At 46.6% G+C, this 22,667-nt stretch overlaps 1 protein-coding gene across 4 annotated transcripts; it reads right to left on the minus strand.

Moving 5' to 3' along the window:
• Nucleotides 1-3,557: 3,557 nt before the first annotated feature.
• On the minus strand, nucleotides 3,558-22,472 carry fcho2 (FCH and mu domain containing endocytic adaptor 2). 4 transcript variants are annotated; one of them, XM_088391708.1, is made up of 30 exons: nucleotides 22,099-22,472; nucleotides 18,979-19,070; nucleotides 18,374-18,448; nucleotides 18,170-18,311; nucleotides 17,932-18,084; nucleotides 17,688-17,792; nucleotides 17,258-17,356; nucleotides 16,162-16,258; nucleotides 14,083-14,127; nucleotides 13,935-14,004; nucleotides 13,838-13,859; nucleotides 13,575-13,631; nucleotides 13,162-13,221; nucleotides 12,849-13,022; nucleotides 10,642-10,666; nucleotides 9,915-9,954; nucleotides 9,594-9,679; nucleotides 9,101-9,163; nucleotides 8,495-8,884; nucleotides 7,749-7,858; nucleotides 7,559-7,688; nucleotides 7,325-7,399; nucleotides 7,127-7,186; nucleotides 6,674-6,785; nucleotides 6,401-6,556; nucleotides 5,616-5,748; nucleotides 5,354-5,553; nucleotides 5,185-5,249; nucleotides 4,820-4,984; nucleotides 3,558-4,702 (listed from the first exon to the last, which is right to left on the minus strand). In XM_088391708.1, the coding sequence occupies exons 1-30, from the start codon at nucleotides 22,129-22,131 to the stop codon at nucleotides 4,680-4,682; spliced, it is 3,057 nt and encodes a 1,018-aa protein (XP_088247834.1). In that variant the 5' UTR covers nucleotides 22,132-22,472; the 3' UTR covers nucleotides 3,558-4,679. The 4 variants fall into 4 exon arrangements, with proteins under 4 accessions (XP_088247834.1, XP_088247831.1, XP_088247832.1 ...); XM_088391705.1 differs by lacking the exons at nucleotides 7,325-7,399; nucleotides 9,101-9,163 and having other exon boundaries at nucleotides 22,099-22,470; XM_088391706.1 differs by lacking the exons at nucleotides 7,127-7,186; nucleotides 7,325-7,399; nucleotides 9,101-9,163 and having other exon boundaries at nucleotides 22,099-22,469.
• Between the last annotated feature and the right edge of the window lie 195 nt (nucleotides 22,473-22,667).

The raw sequence follows: 22,667 nt of genomic DNA on the forward strand, positions 1-22,667 counted from the left end.
TCACATTGAGATGAAAGCCGCCCAGGTCCTGCGGGGACCCCGCCCGGGCCCGGGACCCCATCCCGGCCGACCGGAGCGGATTATTGCATGTCGGACCTCCATCGGGACAGGCAAACTGAAAAGAAAAACAATAATTAGAGATAATTGCTTGTGTCCAAACACGACATTTAAAGCACCCCCCCTCCCCTCCCCGCCCCCATGCCCTTTCATGGCATGTGAGCTGGAATGAAAGGGACACCCCCTCCCCAACACACACACACACACACACACACTCTCACACACACACTCGCCCTGTTTTGACAGCTGGGCAGGCGGACATAATTTGTGACAGCTGAACTGAAACGTCTTTAACCGCAGAGTGAGGGAGCTCAGCAAGGTGATCTTCCCGGGAAAAGAGGCGGAGTCTTGGCATCCTTTCACCCGAAGAAGAAAAACCAAGACGGTGAGGAAGGAATTTTAAACAGCGATGAACTGACTTTTTTCCAGTCACCAGTTTTGCTCACATCTAATCGCAAAAACTGAAATTGACAGTTTCTTGTGGTCACATTTATGATGGTGACAAAAATGAAAGTGGCAGAATCTTTCAAAAATTTCAGGGACAAGATGACCCCGAAACGATTGTTTCAGAATCAAACGGCTGACTTTTTGTGACTTCGTGGTTCTGGTCATTTAAATTTCGCGTGGGAAAGTGAAATGTACAATTCTAACAGGGTCAATGATGATTCTCTCGTACTTCAGCGTATTAAGAAGCTCTCAAACGTGAATTCGTTTAGGCCTCCGAATGTGAACATGGTGTCATGGCGCCTTTGACACATTGGGTTAATTTGCTGCTCCCCGTGGTTGACCTTTGAACCTCTGGGGCCGGGGAGCGAGACAGGGGGAATCATGTCATTCCGAGGAGCCGGGGGTCACGGGTCACAACGGAGATTCGGGCAAACCGGGACCCAACCCCAAAAAAAAAAAAAAAAAACGAGGACCACATGTGCTCCTAAAGACATTTCGAAAGCAAAATAACTGCTGATTTTCCATCTTTAAACATTCTCGCCTTCTCCTGCTCACTGCTTTCTTCTTTCTCCCCACCGCACACTTTATTCAATCAAGTCAGGAATCGACATCATCTCCATCTTCAAATTGGCAGCGACGGGAGTTTTCCCAGAGGTGGAATTTTAATACAAATGTAAATTTCTTTGCCTCAAAATACAGCCAAATAATTCTGCCCCTAATTTGTGCGAGTGGGGAAATATTAGACTTACTGTTGCCTTCGTGGACATCCCGGGAATGTCGGCGCTTGTTCATCTGGGCCTGGAGGACCTTCATCAACACTGCATGAAGAGAAACACATTGCAATGCATTTCAAGCTGTTGTAAAAAGAAGCCAATGCGCTTCTTTTGGAGTTGTGAAGTGGAAGGACAACAAAAAAGCAAAATGTCTCCTGTACTTTTCAAAGTGTATGCGAAGAACAAAGCATGGTGGCTCACTTCCTCTTCAATGCGCAACTTCTCAAGCAACGCGAGGATGGCATGTAAAGGTGCTTGTACACGCAACACGCCAGCGACACGCTACAGAGCTCTGTGTGCGCTAGACATGCCGAAAGATACAGACAAATAAAGAATGCAAACAACCATCTGCTGAATGCACAATGTGTGTGTGTGGTCATGAATTGTTCAAAGCAAGAGTGACATGCAAACATGCTTTTCTGTACATCACGTGTGGAAGATACCGACAATAACACCCCCATCACAATCGGAACGGTTTACTCCTAACAACTTATTGTGCGTGTGTGTCTCAAATAAGCACACAATGGGTCCATGTGTGTCAACAATTGAAGCAGCACACTTTAATTAGCAAAATACAAATATTTATCAAGTGGACATTTCCTCTCCCAAAGAATTGTGTGCATTGTAATACAAAAGGCCGCTTCAAACAGGGTGCTGATCTTATTGGCTAATGGAGAACATGTATAGGTGGGTGTGTACACTTATGCAACCACATTGTGGGGTTTTTTTTTTCTTCACAGCCCATTTTTGAAGGACAATGAAGATTTGAGCGTGTCTCAGTCATTCCCCGCCACCCTAACATGCACACACGCTTACCATGACGAAATTGCATGTGACACGGCTCTGCGAACACAGCACGAAAGGGTCCACTCCCTCTCCTCGGGGCTGATGATGCGGCGGCAGCAGCGGCGGCGGCAGACTGGACAGCGCTTCAGATTGGCCGTTTTTTTCTCACTCGTCTCGGGAGGGGCTTCTGGATGCAAAGGGCAGGAAGGACTCGCAGGGTTCAAGTTTGTTGCCTGTGCTTGGAAGGTAGCTTGACTGGATTATTTCATTTGAAGGAATAAAAACATCAAGTTCATACAAATATTTTGTGAGGTCAAAGGAACAAAACAAGCATGTCGATTGAATCCAGACTTGACCAGGGGCACATCTAGCTCATTTTTTGGGGGGCGCTGGAGCACCCATAACAAAAATTCAACCAGTCCAAAAATTTCAGCAATCTTAAAAGCTTTATTTGACTGCATGTCCAGAGAAGTATTACAACCATAGAAGTCATTTTGAATCGACAAAAATAGTCGAGTTGACTCGCCAACTCCAGCTGTTGCTAAAGCTAAGTAGCTTGAGGTTGCCGGCATTTTTCGAGCAGGATATTTTCACGTCCCATATCGGTCTTGCTTTGACCCGGTGGGCGTCGGGTCTGAGTGATTCCGCAAGAGGTCCCGCGGGGGGGGGGAAAGGGGAATCCGAGGAGTCCATATTCGCCCAATTGAGTTACAGCGTCCTCTTGTTTGTTCAGATGGTTCTCCTCGCAGAGAGCAAACGGCCACATCAATTCTAAATGGTCCGTAAAAGTCAGTGATGTGGGTGGGGGGGAGCCTACGACTCCGCCGAGCTTTTGGACAAACACGGACAACAAAGACGCCGGAGACCCTCCCCGCATTCGGGTCGTCAAATCGACACCAGACAACCAAGTTCAAAGTTGACGCCGCGAAATAGACGCCGGCGCTTTTCGGTCCCGGCCATCGGTCCAAATATCGAGAAGGAAGTCACCGTGGTTGCTCTGAGCTCAGTGTGAAAGCAAAAAAAAAATTCCCTTTTTATCTTCACTGCTAGATCAACAAGGGATTTTATTGCACGGGAGCATAATGTCAAAATATTTCCATAAAAATTCTCACACAGGAGTTGCTGTTGCTTGTTGGATACGGCAGACTCTCGCAAGTTTTTGGCCGGGAAAAAAAAACCGTTTGCGTATTTTAAACAGGGAGGGTGGCGGGGTCAAGTGCAGTGTCAAATAAAGTTTTGCATGTTTTGTTGTTTTCATCTTAAAAACTTAAGAACAGGAATTTTTCTTCTATCCATCTATCTAAAAATGACTATTTAAAATTTTGAGGGGCAATTTGGCAATTAGCCTTTTTGTTCACAGCTTTTGTTTTCTCTCTCTTTTTTTTTTTAGATTTTGTGTTGGAGTGGGCTATGACGAAATTTTGCCAAAACCATTTTTGATGTAATATTTACAAAGAAGCATAAGAAAACAATTTGAAATAAACGACACCAAGCTTAAAGTAGTCATTCATATATTTGTATATATATTCATATATTACAAATTTAATACAGGCACAGTGAGAATTCATTACGGAGACAAAAAAGTGGCTGATACTTGTAAAAAAATGTACAATGTATGAGAATCATTTACACAAATTTGCTTTAAAAAAAAGAAACTCTGTTAAATACAAACACAAAGAAAAAGTGACCAAAGATAGCGGCTCGTAAATACGACGTCTTTTCTTTCCATTTTTTTGTTGAGGGCGAGCAAGTACCAGCTTGCTAAAAGTGGCGCTTCGTATCGAATACTTCAAATGGACGATTCCGATCGGACGTCTATTTTTTTTGTGTGTCTAAGTTAGACAAAGCTAGCGCTCGACAAAATATAAAGATGATGAGACACCGGGACCGTAAGGCTGGAGAAAAAGCCTCCGATTGGCAATTTTCATTTTTTCCGAAAGACGTCCTTTCCATATCCTAACAAGTGATGCCGTCGTTCAGGCTGATTGGGCACAAAATGTTGAAGGGAAAAAAAAAACCCCAAACAATCTTCAAGTTTTGTTGAAAGGCTACGAGTTAGTTTCTTAAAGCATTGCAACGCCTTTACTGTTGTTTCCAAAAACATTTCAAAAGAGCCCTGAAACCCAAATGCGTGTTTCAAAAAGTTTTACGAGGAGGCACTGGGGTCCTTTTGTTTTTGCCTTCTCTTTTTTTGTGCTACGAGACAACGCGCCCATCATTGCACGTTTAAAGAGCAACAAAATACTCTTGATTTTTTTTTTTTGCTGTTAATATTTACACAGTGTGCGGCGTTACGGTCAGAGAAAAGAAGAGTGCCTGAAATTTTGTTAGTGCACATGTTTTTTTTTTTTTCCGTCTTCCTTTTTTTTTTTTTTGATTTCAAACATACAGCGATGAGCTCAAGAAAATGCTGGAGTATAAAGAGCCTGAAAATACGCTACACATGTCCTCCCGCCCCCCCAAAGCTCACCTTGGTGTTGCTTTTATTTCTTCTCCATTCAACAGTGTTCAGTACTCAGTGCTGCTTTATTGTAGTGATTCCCACCGGCGGCAGGGGGTCCTGGGCAACTTTTGTTTAAAGCAAGATAAGGCCATTTTTTTTTTTTCTGAGACGTCTCAGAAATCTGCCATATAGCGACCTGAGAGGAGAAAGACGCAGCAATGTTCATATAATTGTAATGATTTTTTTTGTTGTGATATATGGCCTGTTCTGTTGCTGTTGTTATTTTGGACTGCATACATTTTTGTGGACCTACCTGTGGCGAACCTCTTCTTGCTGAGCGATAGCCTGTAGCCGCTGCCCTGCAGCTCCATGTCAACGCCCGACAGTGTACTGCCCTCACTCATGAATTGCACCGCCAGCGTGGACGGGTTGGACGGCCCATTGGACAGCTCAAATTTGGCCCGCAGGGAGCCGGCACCTATCCAGAAAAGAAAACAGACAATTACGCTGGTTTAAAAAGTTAATACGGCGGGTACCTCGACTTACGAGTTGAGTTTTTGTATGATGCGAGCACTAACTATAGTGGCAGCAAAATGCAAAAAAGTTTTTCAATTTGATGTTGCTAGCCTGATGCTAAATCAAAAACACGAGCAAAATCTGCTTAAATCAAGGCAACACCTTCGTTTTCAGACTTTTCCGAGATGTCATTCAGCTTCCAAAGACATTTATTCTGCTCTGCGTTCCTGAAAGGACACCAAGAAATGCACACATTAAACATAAAAGTGTTTTTCACACCAAATGATAGCGCAGAAGCCGTTTTTTCTTGGTGCGCACGTGCTGGTCTCACCAGAGGGCGACGGGCAGCGACTGCATGCTAGTGACGCCTCCGTCCACGGGCACCAGGATCTGCGGGTTGCCGAGCGGCCCCGGCGTGGTCATGGCGTCCGGGTTGTAGCGGTAGTCCACACGCAGGTCAGTGGAGCCCGGGGTGCACTTCCAGTACACGGCCAGGTTGAGCGGTGTGGAGCGGATGCCGTCCGACTGCACCTGCACGGCGCCCACCTCAGCTGGCCCGCTTTTGACTTTGTGTGGTGCGGCGAGCAACGGACCTGGTACTTGAGGATGTCCACGTTGTAGTAGGAGGCGGCGGGGTTTTGCTCGGAGATTTTCCTGAGGTAGGCGGTCAGCGCTTGCATGTTGAACCAGAAGTCCCTGGACTCCGAGTCGCCCTGAGACGGATCGCTGCACGACACCAGACGCGCCAACGTAGTAGGTCACAACGCCTCGCATGCGCACGAGGAATAACGCTGCGCTCAGCTCAATTATTCATCGCTCCCTCTCTTCTCTGCCCGTGTCAGCTTTGTGTGTGAAGATCCCCGTTGTGTACGAGCAGCTACTAAATCATGGATTCCGTTTGATTCAATTAGTCCAGTGAAGGAAAAAATAGGGAACGAATAGGAATGAGTCAAACTGAAGATGTCTCCTTCACCTAATTCCACCGCGAGGTGAATGGGATTAAAGTTTTTTTTTATAAAGTTATTTATTTAAAACGAATATTTGTAATCATCAACAGACTGACTTTTGGTCTTTTTTACTAATACCACCTGCAACAATTAACATGCTGATGACATCACAAAACGCCAGAGCAGACACTTTCAATTTTTTTTTTTTCCTACACAGTAAAGCGCAGGCTGACCGCAAGCAGGAGCGAGCGCTAAATGGAGCGGACGGGCCACGAAGCGGGTCGATGTTTGCTATTGCAGGCGCACGTCTGCTGGAAACTTTTTGCCTGACAGCTTAATGACACGTTCAGATCTGCCCGATAATTCAATTAGAATAATTCACGCATTCCCCGTGGCTTAAACGATGGCCCCGTACTTCCAAAAAAGGTTACCTGAAGAGGAGCTGCTGGTTGGGGAGGATCTGTTCCAGCCGGCCGGCGTTCTTCAACTTGAAGGTGAGGACGGCGGGCGAGGGGTTGCCCGTGAACACCTTGATGATGCCCGAGGGGAACGACAGCGTCATGTCGCCCGTGATCTTCACGATGCACCTGGAGGACAATGCGTGGAAAAGGCTCAAAAGACTCACAATGGTTTTGAGAGCGGCCAATTAATGATGTGGGGCGCTGACACCCAAACTTGTGTCTGCCAGGTGAGGCGAGACTCACTTGGTGGGGTCGGCGCCTTTGAAGTAGGCATTGACAGACTCGGTGAAGGCCACAGCGATGGGCAACGCATCCTGGGACGCCAGCGTCACAGGGCTGGGACCACGGGACGTGCCTGCAAGACAACGAGACCAGGAAAATAAATATCGACTCAGCCGTTATCATTTTTTTTTTGCTATTAGAGGAATAACGACGATATTATCAAGCTAGGTTTATTTGTTATTTGTTAAGTTGCTAACAAGACTCACTATTTTTAAGGGAGCTCTTTGCCGTTCACAGCCATGCTGTTAGACCACGTGCTTCGCAAAAACATGGCTCAGCTCGGTTAGCAACATTTCTGTTCGTTAGGATGTCGAGATGCCAACATGTTATTCGCACAAAACGAGTGGATGCTGTTGGAGTGAGTGGGAGAGCAGGCGGTAAAGACGCAAGTAGGGAGAGGGCCGTCCCGGATACCTGCTGGTGTTTCACATCGCCTCTCAAAGGTGGGCAGCTTGGAGACAAACATGTCGTCTTCTTTAATCCAAACAAGGAAAGGAGGAGGACACAAACGTGAGAGGACCGAGTGACAAATGCATACTAAATATTGCACACTAAACTTGATATCGACACAATATTTGAGTGCCGCAAATGGTTTGGGAAGGACAAACTCACTTTGACTAAAAGGGAAGAAAGAAGAAAAACAAGACGAAGGAGAAGATGAGACTTCCGACACGGGAACATTGGGGCCTGTCAGACGGGGAAGAGGGAACAGGACGTGGCAAAGGACACAGCGCTTCACAAAAACGTAGAAAGAAAAACATTGGGAGCCAAAGAAATTTAAGAAAAGAGAGATGAACGTAAAAGGGATTTGACAAAAGGGATTTGACAAAATGGCTGGCTTCTCACCGACAGTGGGAGTGTTTGCGGCGCTGAGCGAGGCGTTGGATGACAGCGACGACGAGCTCTCGGCGCGGGCCAGTGGCGCGGCGGGGGGCGGGCTGGCGCCCGGCGCCTTGGGCGGACTAAAAGGTCTCGCCTGGGAAAAAAAAACAAAAGTCATCACCCCAACTGTTTTCAACTGTTTATTTCTACTCACAATTTCATTGATGCCGCCGAGTTTTCCCGTGGGGAGTTTGGGTCTGGAGGAGGGTCGGGGCGGCGGCACCAGCGCGCCCGACGTCAGAGGGGTTGTCGGACGGTTGGGAGCTAAAACACAAGATGACCATTAGTCGTAGCAAAAAATAAAAATAAAAACATGCAGATTCATTCGTTGCATCTCAGGCCAAAATCCAGTGAAACTCAGGCTGACTAAATTCAACACACAAACAAGAAAAAACATCCAGCAGGTCAAAATTAAAAAAACACATTCAAACACAAGAAAAAAACAGGCAGCAGTCCAAATTGAAAAAATACCAAATAAAACAAGCAGCAATTGAAATAATTAAATGGGGTAAAATCGAACACATACATTCGCAATTCCAATGAAATAACACACAAAGTATTAGAAACAGATAAACACAACAAATGAATGAAAATAAAAAACAAGCCACAAGTCTATTAAAACAAAGTACACAATGACACACTAAAATAAAAAAGCAGGTCGTCAAAAAATACATTTCAATAAATCCAAATCAATACATAAAACAAAAAAAGCAGATTAAAATTGATAATAGGCAAGAAAAAAAATCAACAGGGTAGTTTCCAAAAATATTTTAAAAAAAGTACATTAAAAATACAATACAAATCATAATAAGGCCTAAAGAAATACAACGAAACCACACAAGCCGTCAAAGTAGCTCAAAGTGCAAGCGTGCGGTCCAAACGGTATTGCAAAAACATTACCCGGCAGTATTTGCGCGGCCCCTTCGCTCGAGAACGTGTCGGAAAACCCTCTGACGGCTTTTCCGTAGGCGTCGGCCGAGTCGTCCGACAGAAAGCGGCTAGCCCTTCCTGGCGGCCGCCACCCGGGAGCCTTCTTGTCCCCGAAGGCGATCCACTGGCTTTGGGCCCACGACACGGAGGACAGGGCGTCGTCGCCCGATGAGCCGCCGGCGTCCGCTTCAGGCGGCAACCTGATGGGGGCGCTGTGCGCCCGGGCGGGTGGCGGGCGGGTCGTTTGGAAAGGCGCCTCCGGCGAGTCCCACGGCGACGACGTGGATGACGAGAACGACGAGACGTCTTTGGACCGTTCGGCCAAAGGGGGCGAGCGCTCGGGCGCCGTTTCTGCCAAAGCTTTCGGAGAAACAGCGGTCCAAAGCAGAAAATACGGCCCATATAGAAAATGTAAACACACCCCTGTTTCAAATGCTTCTTTTTTTTTTTTTTATCTTATTCCACTGGACAGTTTATTGCCACATGACGGAAATAAAAAAATAAAATAAAATAAGTAGACGATGTTAAGAATAATCACACAACAGCAAACCTAAGGGTGGCGCGGGAGAATTGTACCTGCCGTGGCTTGTGACTCTCGCGTCAGAAAAGATGGAGAAGAGAAGACAATACAGGCAAGGTCTGCCGAGAGCAAGTACACATAAAAAAAAACATCCCCAAAATAATACTTGACTCGTTCAAAACCACAGTGAAAAGTGAAGCAAGAATAAACAAACAAGAACTCTGTCATGATCTTAGCCGAGATAATCACCAGTTGCTCTTTTTGACTTTCAAGCTTTGACAGTAACGAGACGGTGTTTGACAACATACGTGCCGGGGGGCTTTCACGGCCGACCCGCTCGACCCCGACGAGGTGCCAATTAACGGCGGATTACAGCTGAGCCTGGGCGGCGGCTCAAAGCCGACGTCACGCCTCCACGAAAGCGCCGCACGGAAGTAAACTGAGCTATCCTACGTCAAGTGACTCAAAATAAGAGAGAAAGTGTGTGTGTGTGTGTGTGTGTGTGTGTTCCCCAACTACGAGCCGGACATCCAAAAAGTGTTTGTTTACCTGCGGACGTGGCCACGGGTTGGGAGGAAGCTGCGGTCAGAAAAGGGCCGAGCGGATCCAAGGACAGGAGGTCATTGTTGCTCAGTCTGCCACGCACACCAGATAGGAAGAAGTCATTAGAACAATTTGGAAAGCAAGATCGATTGACTAAATGTGAAACTAATTGAGTCAAGACATTTCAACTTTTTTTTTTTTTTTTAATCTTAATTTAGCATCTAAACACATCCTGACTCAGCCAATCAAAGTGGCCCTTGAGCGCCAAAGTTTAACCCCGCCGCCAAGACATATAAAGAAAGCAAAAAAGTAGGTGGCGCCACTCACTCGTATGAAGCCGGCACTCGCGCTTTGGCTAGCTCGTCACCTGCGGGGAGGAAAAGAACAATTTTCAGCCACGGGTTGCTCGCCGGTTGCCAGACAGACACACGGTTGTCACACAAGGAGTGTTAAAAATCGATAAAAGAACGCTCGCCAAATCCTGATTAATTGTATCCGGGTCACTCGGCAACCGGTCCGGATCAAGTGGATCCAGATGAGCTCAGTCACATCTGAATCGTGTCAAATAATTTAAAAAAATTGGATGTGCACAGAAATGACTTTGACATCGCAAATGTACACAGACTGAATACGCGCCGTTTATTTTGGATGACATCATCGTTGCGTTTGCTCAGACCAATAGCTGCTCAAAAGCTCGACTAATCAAAACACAACCTTTCCGGGGGAAAAAGAAAAAAAAACCTTTCCGAATTGATAGCGGCTGTTTTTCCAGCGGGACCCGTCGGAGCAAAGACAGATAACCCATCTGGGAGCCAAAAATGTCGAGGGGATTATTTGTGACATGTTAAAATACAAGCGGCCAATTAAGCGATTAATCTCCCGTTCGCGCCGGCGGGAGGCAAACAAACGCCGACGCTGGCGTGCCCGGGAAAAGAACAGCTATTTGCTTTTTTTCCCCGGGACGTGTTGCTCTTGGCTCGGCTTTCTGGATGAAGACTTTGAGAAACAAGCGCCTGGTTTAAAAACACTTTTTGGGGGAGGAGAAAATACTCACTGGATTGGTTCCTCCGCATTTGACCCTGAAAAAAAACAGAGTGAAACAAGAGTCAATTTATTTGGGGTGTTAGTTGGGTTTTGTTTTTTTTTTAAAATACTTTATTTATATTTTATTATTTACCAAGTGTACACAATGAACTTTATCCTGAACTTTTTTTTTTTCACCTGCTCAGTGCCAGCCGGGAAAAATAAAGCTTTCAAAAGCTGAAAAAAAAAAAGGAATTAATTACACCCAATGGTCGGTCGGGGAGCGAATGAGCCGGTAAATCAAGCTTAATGTTGTTGGAAGCCATCGCTCGGGGACGACCAGACTAAAGCGTAAATCTGCAGTGTCAGGCCGCGTAACACAAGATGCTCGCTTCTCCTCTGCGCGAGTGTGTGTGTGTGTGTGAGAAACAACAAAATGGCTCAGAGGAACACAAACCAGGCCAGGTTCCGTCCCACCCGGCACCAAGCAGCAAATGGGTTCAATTACGGCTCTCGTCAGTGACCGCACACACATACACACGTGCGTATAAATAGAAAAAGAGGTGGAGGGAGAGCCAAACAGGAGGTGGGAAAGGAAAAAAAAAAAAAAAAAAAAAAAAGAGACATTTCAATAATTGACACCAGACGACGTAATTGTGTCAGCGGCCGAGAGGATGATGGATGGCGACTTTAATGGGGAAACCTCCTGTCAAAATAAACAGGAAGTGACACGGGGCGCCCGTCCAGGCAGTGCTGCACAGGTGACAAATTCGGGGCTCGCGGGCTAGATTGACCAAAAACAAAAATAAAAATCATGACCAAACCCGGGTCAAATGAAGAGGTGATGACTAAAGCTGCCCACACAAAAATTGCCTGAAAGCGACGCTTGAGTAAATAAAATAACTCTGCAAATACCTGACGTAAACTCGAAGCCAAACCAGATTCCCAACTGAGAGTTTGCCGGTAATAACTCGGACAGAGGCCAAAAACTTCAGAAATGGATGCTTTAAAAAGAAACATATCTGGAGTGTGTAAAGTGTGTGAGGAGAAAGAACGTGAACAGAGGAGCGAAAGAGAGGTGGAGGGCAAAGATGGAGAGTGTGCCCTTTCCTTGCCACGCCAAGCCTGGCACGCACACACAACTTGAATATTTAATGACTGATTATTTTCAGAGCGAATGAGGCTGTGTGTGTGTGTGTGTGTGTGTGTGTGTGTGTGTGTGTGTGTGTGTGTGTGTGAGAGACCATCTGCTGCCACATATTCCTTTAAATGCATGTGTGTGAGCGCGTGTGTGTGTGTGTTAGAAAACGTTTTTTTTAGAGAGTTAAAACCCAAAAAAAAAAAAAAGTATAAAAATATAACTATCAATAATTAACAACTGCTGGATAAATGCAGAAGCAAGTCTGAACTAAGCTTAAGAACGCAAAATTTGGGAAATCTTTTTTTTTTTTAAACAAAAACACCAAAAATGTCTTAAATATATTTTGTTTTGTATATTATACAATTATTCAACTCTCCTTTATGTACATTTGCATTAAAATAAATTTCTATAGATAGACAAAGTTGATTTTATGTTTAAAAAGTTGTTCATGTTAAAATAAAAAGTCATTAAATACAACAAAAAAATATTAGAAGGGGTCGAACTGTCAACAAAAATGGTGTGAGGGTTTGTCTGAGGTGCATTAACAAGAATTACCATGTTACATCCAGCAGAATTATTTTTTGTTGGCTAAACACACAGCAGGTCGCATTGACCCATGCAGATTGTCCAAACTAATTCCAGAAATATTAGTTGAAAATCCCCAAGTCAAGGTAATATATCCGGAGAAATGTTCGTAAACAGAATTTAACTTTGTGTGCTGCTAAGTAGCGGGCCTGGCGGGGTGGGGGATTCTGGGAGGGGGTTGTGCCGGTGCGGGAGGGGGGGGCAGCAAAGCAATCACGTAAAGCCGCATGTGACTCACGAGCTAATGCTCAAGCTCTTGTTAAGTATAAAAATAAATGCCTTGAAAGGCCAGGAATGCCACCGGCGTCCTGTGCTCAAGCATGACTACAACATCCCCCTGACGCCCTCTAGCGGTGCAAAGCGGGAGCGCTCTTCCCCAGGCCCTGACAAAACATGTGGCAGGATTTTTCTGAACGCCTGTGGCTGTAAACGTGCTATATAGGATTTATGAAAGAGACAACACCTATTCACAAGACAGCAAAAGGAAAAACCCCGTTTGCGGACGTACGTACCGAGGTAGATGGCGACAGGACAATGTTGCCGATGGAGGCCTTGAGCTCGTCGATGGTGGCCCGGTTCTGGTCCGTGCCGTTGTTGGCTTGCACGGGCTTGATCTCCACGTGGAACTTGCGTGGCTCCTCCTCATCCTCTGAGTCGCTGGACGAGTAGAAGGAATTCTCTTTGGCATGTTGGCCCCGTCACGTTAAGGAAGTGACAGGAGCAAAAAGGAGAAACAAAAAATGTAGACTAAGGCAGGGATTTTTCTTTTTGTCTTATAAATCAAATGACAATTAGAAAAAGGGCAATAACATCGTCTCAAAGGATATCATTCCCGATGGATTCCGGCCGGATGCAGAAGCCCTCGTCATCAACTCGAGGAACATTCTGCAAAAGGAAAAAAAAGAACAACAAATAAATCATATCAGCGAGGCAATCACGAGGTTATAATTTCGAAAATAAATCAAGAAGAAAATGTCAACCTGAGCCATCAATTGAAAGTCCCTGTGTCAAACCAACATCATACGATGGCTACAAAATGTTTCTGTATTCAATTATGAGGTGTCTATTCGCGTTAGAAGAAAAAAATGTATTCGAGCAGAGGCGGTTATTTGAAGAAATACGGTAAATGTGCAAGAACTGGTGTGTAAGACTTCATCATTTATGACAGACGACTGTGACGTGTGAAATACCATGCTGCAATGTGTGCGTGTGTGTTGTGTGTGCGTTGGCTTGCTTACAGCGTTCTGAATGTCTATGGCCCCGTAGTATCCGGGGGGAGCGCCGTTGGCGGCGTTCTACGAGCATAAACAAAGACAAGCGCAATGAATGAATGAATGAGCAAATCTGCAAAACAAACAAGAGGGAAGCAGGGAGAGCCAGCCGGCTGGCCGGCCGGCCGGCCCGGGAGAGAGAGCGAGTCACATGTTCGAGTAGTACGAGGCGACGCTAAACGAGCGCTGCTCCGCTCGACAAGGCCGCGAAGAGGAACCCGTTCACTCACACTTTCCGCCTCCGTCGATTCCCTGCCAGACAAAACGGCGTCCATCAACATGTCTGAAGATGTGATAAGGCGGCACCGCTTTTCACGGCCAACTTACGTGGAGTCTGTGTCTTTGTCTTTCCGGCGCCCCGGGATGCCAAACGGCTTTCTCCTCCTGGGTTTGGCACCTTTGACAAAACACAATGTCGTTGATTTAAACAAACGTGGCATCGTAGGTTTATGAATGGCCAAACTAAGTGTCCTACCTTCCGTAGCGATGGCAGCGTTACACTCCTCAAACTCAATGGGCCCTAATGAGGCGCAAAAACATTTTTAGGTTCATTTGGCACACAAAGGGTCAACGGGCCGCCGCTGCGAACCCTGCGAATGGACATCACGCAAGAGTTGCACACGAGGGGGAGGCGGAAGGGAAGTTGGCGTGCGGCGCCGAGTGTATGCAAACAGAGCCGGGCCCAGCCCAGCCCACGGGGCAGACGGGGTCAGTGACCGAGTCAAACGGACGTCTGGTGGCCGGGAAAAAAAAAAAAAAACCAACAAAAATCAGCTTTTGATTGACAAAATTCATCTATTGTTGCCATAGCATCATATAAAGTAGAGTGTGCAGACGTGACAGAGGACACGCAAGGTCTCGTAACCTCATTAGATTAAGACAAACACATCCCAGATTACATGCCAGCGAGTGTCGGAAGCCACGCGAAGAAAAGTGCTCAGTCGGCTTACGGGGCCGGACGCCCTTCTCGACTTAGCGCCTCAAAAATCAATACAAACGCAGTTGCATGAGATTGGTGCTATACAAGAAAAGTTGCACACAAGTGTACTCCAGCGTCAAGGTGGAGCGCTCGCTGTCGCGATGAGCCTCCACGGCCTTCAAGACGGGAAGTGCGTTTTGGAATCAGAGCAGCTAGCGGAAGAGGCAGCACCCCCGCGGCGACGCACCGCGCTACGCTAACGCGTCGTGACCTGAAAAGAACAAAAGCCGCCCGTGTTTTCACTCGCAACGTATACATTAGCCGCGCCGTCCTCTGGAGAGGGGAGGGGGGGAGGGGGCGTGCTCCATTGATGCATTGTTTGGCGTGCGGCGGCGCCCCGATGTGAAGCGCAGGCAAGCGGCGAGTCACGAGAGGCGCCCATCACGCCAAGTCAAGTGGATAAAGTACACCGATGACTGATCTACTCTACTGTGCAATATCGGACTAACACACACACGCACGCACGCACGCATACTCATTGGCTGCACGCACTACTGTTTGTGTGTGTGTGCGGTTCATGGCAATCAAAACACAATTGACATTCAAGAATAGCAGATCACACGGGAGGATGGACAGATGCTGGAATCAAACTCGTTGGGACATTGAACTGACAGCTTGTGTGTGTTTCCAGGAGATATTATTGACTCGCCTCTACTGACGTTTGTTTATCTGAGGAAGATGTTTCCTTTTTTTTCTGGACTTAGTCAGGAGGGCACTCGTGCATGAGCAGCGGATGCTCCCCCCCCCCCCCATCTTCAAATCGCATATGCTTGGCATGACACTGGCGGGGTGGGTCGGTTTTGCTTGAATTGAGGTGGGCGGGGGGGCAGAGTTTGCGTGTCTGGCCGGCCGCCAGTTGACAGCTCAGCTGGATATCGTTGAACACTCCAAACGCTCCCCCCCTTCACCTCCTCGCAGCGTGTCACTTTGGGATCGTTTCCGCAATAAAAAGGTGATTCAAGCTCGCGGGCTGAAGCGGAGGTGGGAAAAGGTTGGCCTGCGGGCGACACGCGGCCCGCTTTGTTTACACACGCACGCCGCAGAGGTGAGCCGCCTGCGTGCCTGACGTAATGCTAAGCATGAGTGGAGATGGGGGTGGAGGAGTGGCGCTAGTGAAGGGGCGGAGACGTCACAGCCCTCGGGGGCTTTAAATATTCACACGCATCGCCATTTCCGGGGAGATTAGCATATTGGTGACACAGTTTGTCTTCAGTAGCATGATGAAAGTGCATCACAACAAGGTGAAGAGCGGGGAGGGATACCGTGGGCAAAGTTTACACAAGCGTCATTGTTGAGCTTTGACCTGGCCGAAAAGCTCGGCCGTGCCCGCTTAAGTCAAAGCCCCCCACGTGACGCACGCTTACTGGAATGCCGAGCCTGCCCGCCCGCCTACCTTGACGGCGGATTAGCACGATGGAGCGTGATGGCCGCTCGGCTCCGTAGCGCCGCCGCCCACAACTGACCTGATGATTATTGGACTGAATCCGTAAAACGCAACGCAGGACGAAAGCGCAACACAAATAAAAAAAATAAACTAAACTAAACCTTGCCCAAAAAACCACACAAATGGCTCACCTGGTCTCTCCTTGCCAGTTCCTTTGCTTTCAGCCAGTTTCTGTATTAAGCTCTCCACTGAGGTGTTCTCCACGTTTCTCACAAATTCATTATGAACCTGCACAATGGCAAAAAAACACATCTATTTATTAGAAGAAGAAAAAAAAAAAAACACTTAGAAAAAACATGTTAGTCCTTTGCGATCACAAAAAAAAGAAATCACAAATGCACAACTGTTGCCAGCGTCGCCCCCTTGTGAGCACAGGAGGCAGCGCGGCGCCGTTTGTTTACAGAGCGGATGCCACGGACAGGCTCGGAGGAACCGGAAAAGCGCCGAGTGCCCGTGTCACCATCACGCCATTTAGGTGTGCGTGATATATGTATGAGTGACTCTCACACAAACACACATGTATGGAACACACACGCACACACACACCCTGGCCCTGAGGGTCCTGTGGGGAGAGAGGTGGAGTGCATTAGCTTTGTGAGGAGAGCATGTTAGACGGAGGGTGAGGTGTAGGGTGAGAGAGGGGGGCATGCTCACGCAAGCTGTCAGGTGGTGCTGCCATGAAGAGGGAGCGCGCACACACACACACAACTCTCCATGGAGGCTTCCTTCAAGGCATCCTCGCTCTCACAAACACACACTCGAGCTCACTTACAAAAACAAACACAGCACGCACACCGACAGATACACCTGCCACACACAAACACACGCACACACTTGGTTCCCATCTAGCCCTTGAAAAGAGATTTTTGCACCCCCCCCCAACTGTTCTCTTCTCACGCTTTTACTCTCCAAGTTGGAAAGAGATTCCAGCTTGGTAGTGGAGCGCCTCTCGGTGAACCACGCAAGAAGCGCAACGCGGCGGGCACTTTCCCGCTGCGTCTGCTTTCCAAGTTAGCAAACAAGCGGAGACGACGGCGGGAAGTGTTTTCGATTGTTTCTGATCACTTTTTAATTGCGGGGCGCGGAAGGCTGAAAGGCGCGTTTCCTGCATGCCAGTTAAACAATTAGCGAGATCAAAGCTGACGGTAATTGCCACGACGCCCGGTGAAGCGCCCGGCTAACCTTCGCCGCTGGAATGTTCCGGAGCGTGCGTGAGTGTGGACTCACCTCCCCGATCTGGACGTGCGTTTCGTCCACGGACTGCGAGTATGACTGGATGATGTCCTTCATGTGGAGGACGTGGCTTTCTTCAATGTCCTGGAATTTCTGTAATCAAACAACACAAAACATTCAAACCAAAAGTGGCCAAACTAAAAAAAAAAAAAAAGATTTTTCTTACTTTGGCAACAATTTGCTCTATGCGCCCCCACCAGTCTAAACAGTGTTCTAACTAATGTTGGACTAAGAATGCATAAAAACTGTGGCCTTATAGCGCCCTCTCCTGGTGACTGAAGTTGACGTCACACCACCCTCAGGATCTCATTGCAAACGTTACGAGAACAACCCCAGAAATCAGGCGCGAGTAAAGAGGCGGTCCAACATATTATTGGGTTGGGTTGCTTTTTTTTATAATATTTAACTTCACATGAAGTCATACCTGAGCTGTTTCCTTCATCTTGAGTTCAAAGTCGGACTTGGCGTAGGCGTATTTCTCCACATACGACTTGTAGGTCTCTGTGGCTTTTTTGGCTTTTATCCCCGCCTGCAAAAAATACAACAAACAGGTCAGGTTTTACAAAACCAACAGAAGAATATCCAGTTCCAGCTGGGTCCATTATCTTTGGTATCACGTGTGTTTGGTATCGGTGCCAAGGGATGAACCCGAGCTTTTCCGGTCCTACCTTGTCCACGTCCCTCTGGGTGGCGCCTTCTTTGCGGAGGCGCTCCTGCTCCACAGTTTTGGTGTTGTAGTTTTCCTTGGACTTCTGCAGGGCCTGCCCGGTGCTCTGGATGTTCTGCACGGCCTCCAAGGTGGACGCAACTTCTTCTTTCGTCTAACCATCGGCACAACAATAACACGGTTATGTTTTGAATCAAAGGTATCGAATACTGAAAACCGAGGGATTGGGATATGCTCACCTTCTTGTGTGCTTTGGCCTGCTCGTCCACGTACTTGTGTACATCTTTGATGAGCTCCTGCAGCTTGCGCACCAGCTCCATGTGGCACATGGCCAGCTTCTCCGTGGAGCCCTTGAACAGCTCCCACACCGGAGCAAATGTCCTGCGGCGGAGAGGCACGTTGACGTACGTTCACCTCTGTGATAAAAAGTGCGGTCCACTCACCCCAGCTGAGAAAAGTTCCCTGCCGTCTTGGCGAGCTTGGTCATGGACCTGGCGTACGCCTCTTCGATGACACTCCTGGAAGAAGAGAAAATGTTAAAAAAAAAAAAAAAAAAAAAAAGCGCCTTTCCAATCATGACTTGATTGGGAGCTGACCGTTTAACGTTTCTGCCGCCAGAGGGCGACATAATCAAGCATTTGGGTCACTTCATGTACTATTAATGTTTTACTATTACAGCATCGAATCGATTTATGTATTAATATTAATCAGAGATGCTATTATGTTACATATTATTGTTTAAGTAAAAATCACATACTAATATTCTAAAACATTTCAATTACTACAGGACTATTTTATTCATCAAACATGCACTTTTATCAACATCATTAGTCTTAATATTTTTTATGATTGAACTATTATTTAGTTTTACATATTTTATCACGTTTCAACTTTCTTTGGCTTTGTGTGGCTTTTGTGTGACATCAAAATTTGGATTATGCCTTTGCTGTGTCAATTTTGTGGGCTATAATAATAATAAAAAAAGCCAGATGGAAGACAATACCTCAGCTTACATAGTCCAAATTAGATTCTTTTTTTGTTTGTTTACCTCTCCCTGATGAAGTCGGTCAGCTCCTTGGAGGAAATCTGTCCATGTTTCATGTTGTGGTAGAGCACATCAAAGCCATTGTTCTTGTCACCCTGTCGAGAAACAAATGGAGGGATGTGAAAAACGTCATGTGTCGGCCGGCCCGGATTCTTCACCCACCGCCGAGACCTTTTCAAGTGCCCGCAGGCTTTGGAGTTGCCTCAGACTCAGCCTCGGGTCAAGTGTGCCCATCTCAGCCATGTTCAAGAAATATTTGGAGCGTCCAGAGAAAAAGTTTCTGCGAGACAGTCGGCGATACGCGTCTGCGGTACCGCCGGGCGACGGTGTCGACTTGCGCAAACATTTGAAAAATGCAAAAGCTGGCTCTGAATAATTTAAAATGTTGCCTTTGACTAGTTGAGTGATGCTTCGTATGCAGGTGTAAAAAGGTGAAACGTTTCCCGTTTTATGCCGAGTCATCAGATTTTCATCAAGCGTCAGCTTCATTTTAATAAAGTGTTTGTTAGACTTTAGTCCAAGATACCGGCACGGAACGCAACCTCAGCAAGCATCCTCATTCTTGCAGAGTTGTTTCCTTGTTCCTGTATGCGGTGCCGACACAGTCAGCACTTGGACATGGGTCACACAAGCCCCCCCCCCCCTTTTCGCTACTTGCATGACGCTCACTTCATCATGACTTCATTTGACTCAAGGGGAAATATTAGAAAACAAGTTTGGCGGTGTTTGCTGCCCGCGGCAAACATGTTTAAAAACCGATGAGTCAGCAGCACGGCGCTCACGTAACCCTGGCACTAACAGAACGTTCACCATTTCTGTCCTGTTCGCTCAAAGCTCTTCTCACGTCCGGTTGAAAGTCAGAGCATTTTTGCCGAGGCCCTCCAAGGCCGCCACGCGTATCGATCGTGGGGAGGTGCAGAATGTATCGCGGGCGGGCTAAGTGGACTTTTATTTGGTCGGTTCATGTCCGGCCAGCCGGCAAGTAGACGCGGGAATGTTCAGGTAAGTGCAGTGGAAAAACACAGAAGGCCCAAATGGGAATGGCGCTCTCCGGGCAGCTTTTTCCCAATCTTTATTGAGCCAAGGCACATATTTTACCTGAAAAAATAAAAACCACAAATAAGAATCTCACTGGCCTCAACAAAGTATTTTGATTCACGCTGCGTTTGTGGAATAAAGGATAAACAGACTAACCCATCCTGCGCTGCCCTCTGCTGTTAATAGACATTTAAGTGCCGATACAAAACAAAATGATATTTAAATATTCACATTGAATGCCTTGTGTATTTTTCCTTAAACTTGAATTACAAGCTGATTGCACAAGCTCCCCCCCCCTTCCTCTTGAGACGGCAATATGATGAAACGCATCCGTTGCTGTCGCGGCGTCTCGGAAACATTCGATTCGCACCATTTGAGTTGCGCAATGGGTGTTCAGACACACACAATGCAGGCAAAGTGGCGAGCGGGCACTTGGCCTTCAACGTTGTCAGCGTAGATTGCGTTCTTTTCACAAATTTGCCATCCAAAGGACGCGCGCTGCTTCCGACACGAGTATCTCTGATTTCTATTTGTGTGTGTGCGCTTTGGTTGATGATTTGCAGTCCAGTCAAAAGTAAACGGACGCGTCGCCGAGCGCCAGCGTGTGTGTGCGTGCGCTCGGCGCATGTTAAACACACAGCTGATCTTTGCCATCACTGGATTCTCTTGTGGCCGAGGCACAAAGGGCAGACTGACGGAGTCGCTGGCCTCCTTTCCATGTAGTTCGCCACCGATTCGGTGTCAGCGAGTGCATCTTCTATTGACTCCAAAGGCCTAATAAATACAATATAAAAAGTGGAAGCACCCCTACTTGAGCGTAAAATGAGCTCATGATAAATGAGTTCAAATGACTGTTGGGGAAACTAATCATAGAATAATCCGTATTATTTTTTTCCAGGCTGTCTTTCAAAAACATTCTCGAATCAGCGGCTAAGCATGGCCAACTGATACCAAATCAGCGGCTTTGTTGTTGTTGTAATGCAGAATTCCAGCCTAGGGGGCGACAGAAGCTGTAGATTGAAAATGAGGACTTTATTGGCAATTATAATTATAAAATTGTTTATATTGTAAAATGTTAACAGTATAAGGAGTATCAAAAATCTGTTACGCTTAAATTTTTGGTACAGGTTTTGGCAAGGATCATGCAAGTTGACACACGCACTGGTCCGTGACTTTGACAGGCGTGATTTAAATCACCAACAAAAGGCTAGGTTTTTATTCTTTAATACGGTACTTGCCTATGTTATATTTGAATATTTCCAGAATATAATCTCCCAAACTACTTTCAAATACAATTTGATCACAGTAAGTTGACATAAGAATGACAGGTGCTTTTTGGCTTTCTTTTTGTAATTTACTCAAAGCCATCATGTTTTAAAATGTGACTCATCTGCAGCTACTTTGCCCTTTAGAGAACCCCACTACTACTAAAAGGAGAAGAACATTAACATAAAAAGGTTAAAAAAAGTGATATGACTTAATATGTAAAATACTGATTAACTTGTGTCCTGCCTTGACTTGTTTGAGCTAGCATAGCCACGTCAGATCATGCTCGTGGTAAAGCGACCTTTGAGCATGGGAAAGACGACATTGCACGTCATAAACAGCCGCTTTTATACTAAGCAACGACATTTCAAACGATTAGAAAGGGAGTCATTATGCCTTTTAAAAAGCATTAGAAACTTTCGAAACATCTGGCCTCTCACTGAAACTTCACGGAAGGAAGAAAAATGACGCGTAAAAGGCCCCCCTAGAGGCTGTGATTGACAATCATGGCAGCCAATGGCCTCCTCGGAACGAGATGCGAGCGTTACAAGACGGCCAATCGGTAGTGGTATAATGAAAAAGGGGCGGATACGTTTGGATTTTCAAGCTTGGTGGGCTCTCGCTTTCCCTTCAAAGGCCCTGCCAAATTCCGGCGTTGGCTAAATAACACAATATTGATAACAACAACAAGTCACGATAGCGAAATACTTCAGCCTGAAATAGTTTTTTTTTGTTGGGAAAACCAAATGTATACATACAAAATGAAACGAGAAAGACCAAAGACCAGGTGTAAACACCCCAAATTGAGACACAACCTACCCAGAAATTGTCCACGAAGTAGGGCGTAATCATTTTGTTCTCGTCGTCCTCTTCGCCGCCAACACTTGGGGAAAAACTTAAGTTTTGTCTTTAAAAAAAATGGGCAAATTCATCCACTACAAGCTCCCGCTTGGTTCCTGCTCCGTTGCTCTTTCTTCCCCCCGCCCCGTCTCGCCCCGTTGGGGTTCGCCTCCTTTCCTTTTGCACTCTTTTTCTTCCCTCCTCCCTCCTCAGCCGACAAAACTCCACCTCTCCGCCCGCCCGGTCCCTCTTTCGGTTGTCCAAGTTGTCACTCGCTACTGTCGGTCGGCCAACAACGACGAATTGAACCAAACTGGATTTAATTGCACTGCCTATAGCGTAGGGGAAAGCAAAAAAGAAAGAAGCCAAAGGCCGGGAAAAGGCAAAATGTAATGGTGCGTTCAGTGACGTTCGGGAAACTCTGAGATGCGTTTATAGTCTGACGAAAAGCGTAAAACTGCAACGACAGGGACTCAAGTGTCGTACAATTACGACTCAATTCTCATGATGTATTTGTTTCAGTAATATTACAACTTTATTCTCGCAGC

This window comes from Syngnathus floridae, chromosome 12, assembly GCF_059516105.1.
Source record: "Syngnathus floridae isolate MCC-2025c chromosome 12, RoL_Sflo_1.0, whole genome shotgun sequence".
Classification (NCBI taxonomy): domain Eukaryota; kingdom Metazoa; phylum Chordata; class Actinopteri; order Syngnathiformes; family Syngnathidae; genus Syngnathus; species Syngnathus floridae.

What these genes read in the sequence shown, in the direction of transcription:
- fcho2 (XM_088391708.1), bottom strand. Translation starts at nt 22,131, where the DNA reads ATGATTACGCCCTACTTCGTGGACAATTTCTGG. An exon ending in CGCACGTCCAGATCGGGGAG is followed by an intron (nt 16,259 to 17,257) that starts GTGAGTCCACAC and finishes GCCATTGTGCAG; the next exon opens with GTTCATAATGAATTTGTGAG. An exon ending in CGCTGCCATCGCTACGGAAG is followed by an intron (nt 14,005 to 14,082) that starts GTAGGACACTTA and finishes GTTTTGTCAAAG; the next exon opens with GTGCCAAACCCAGGAGGAGA.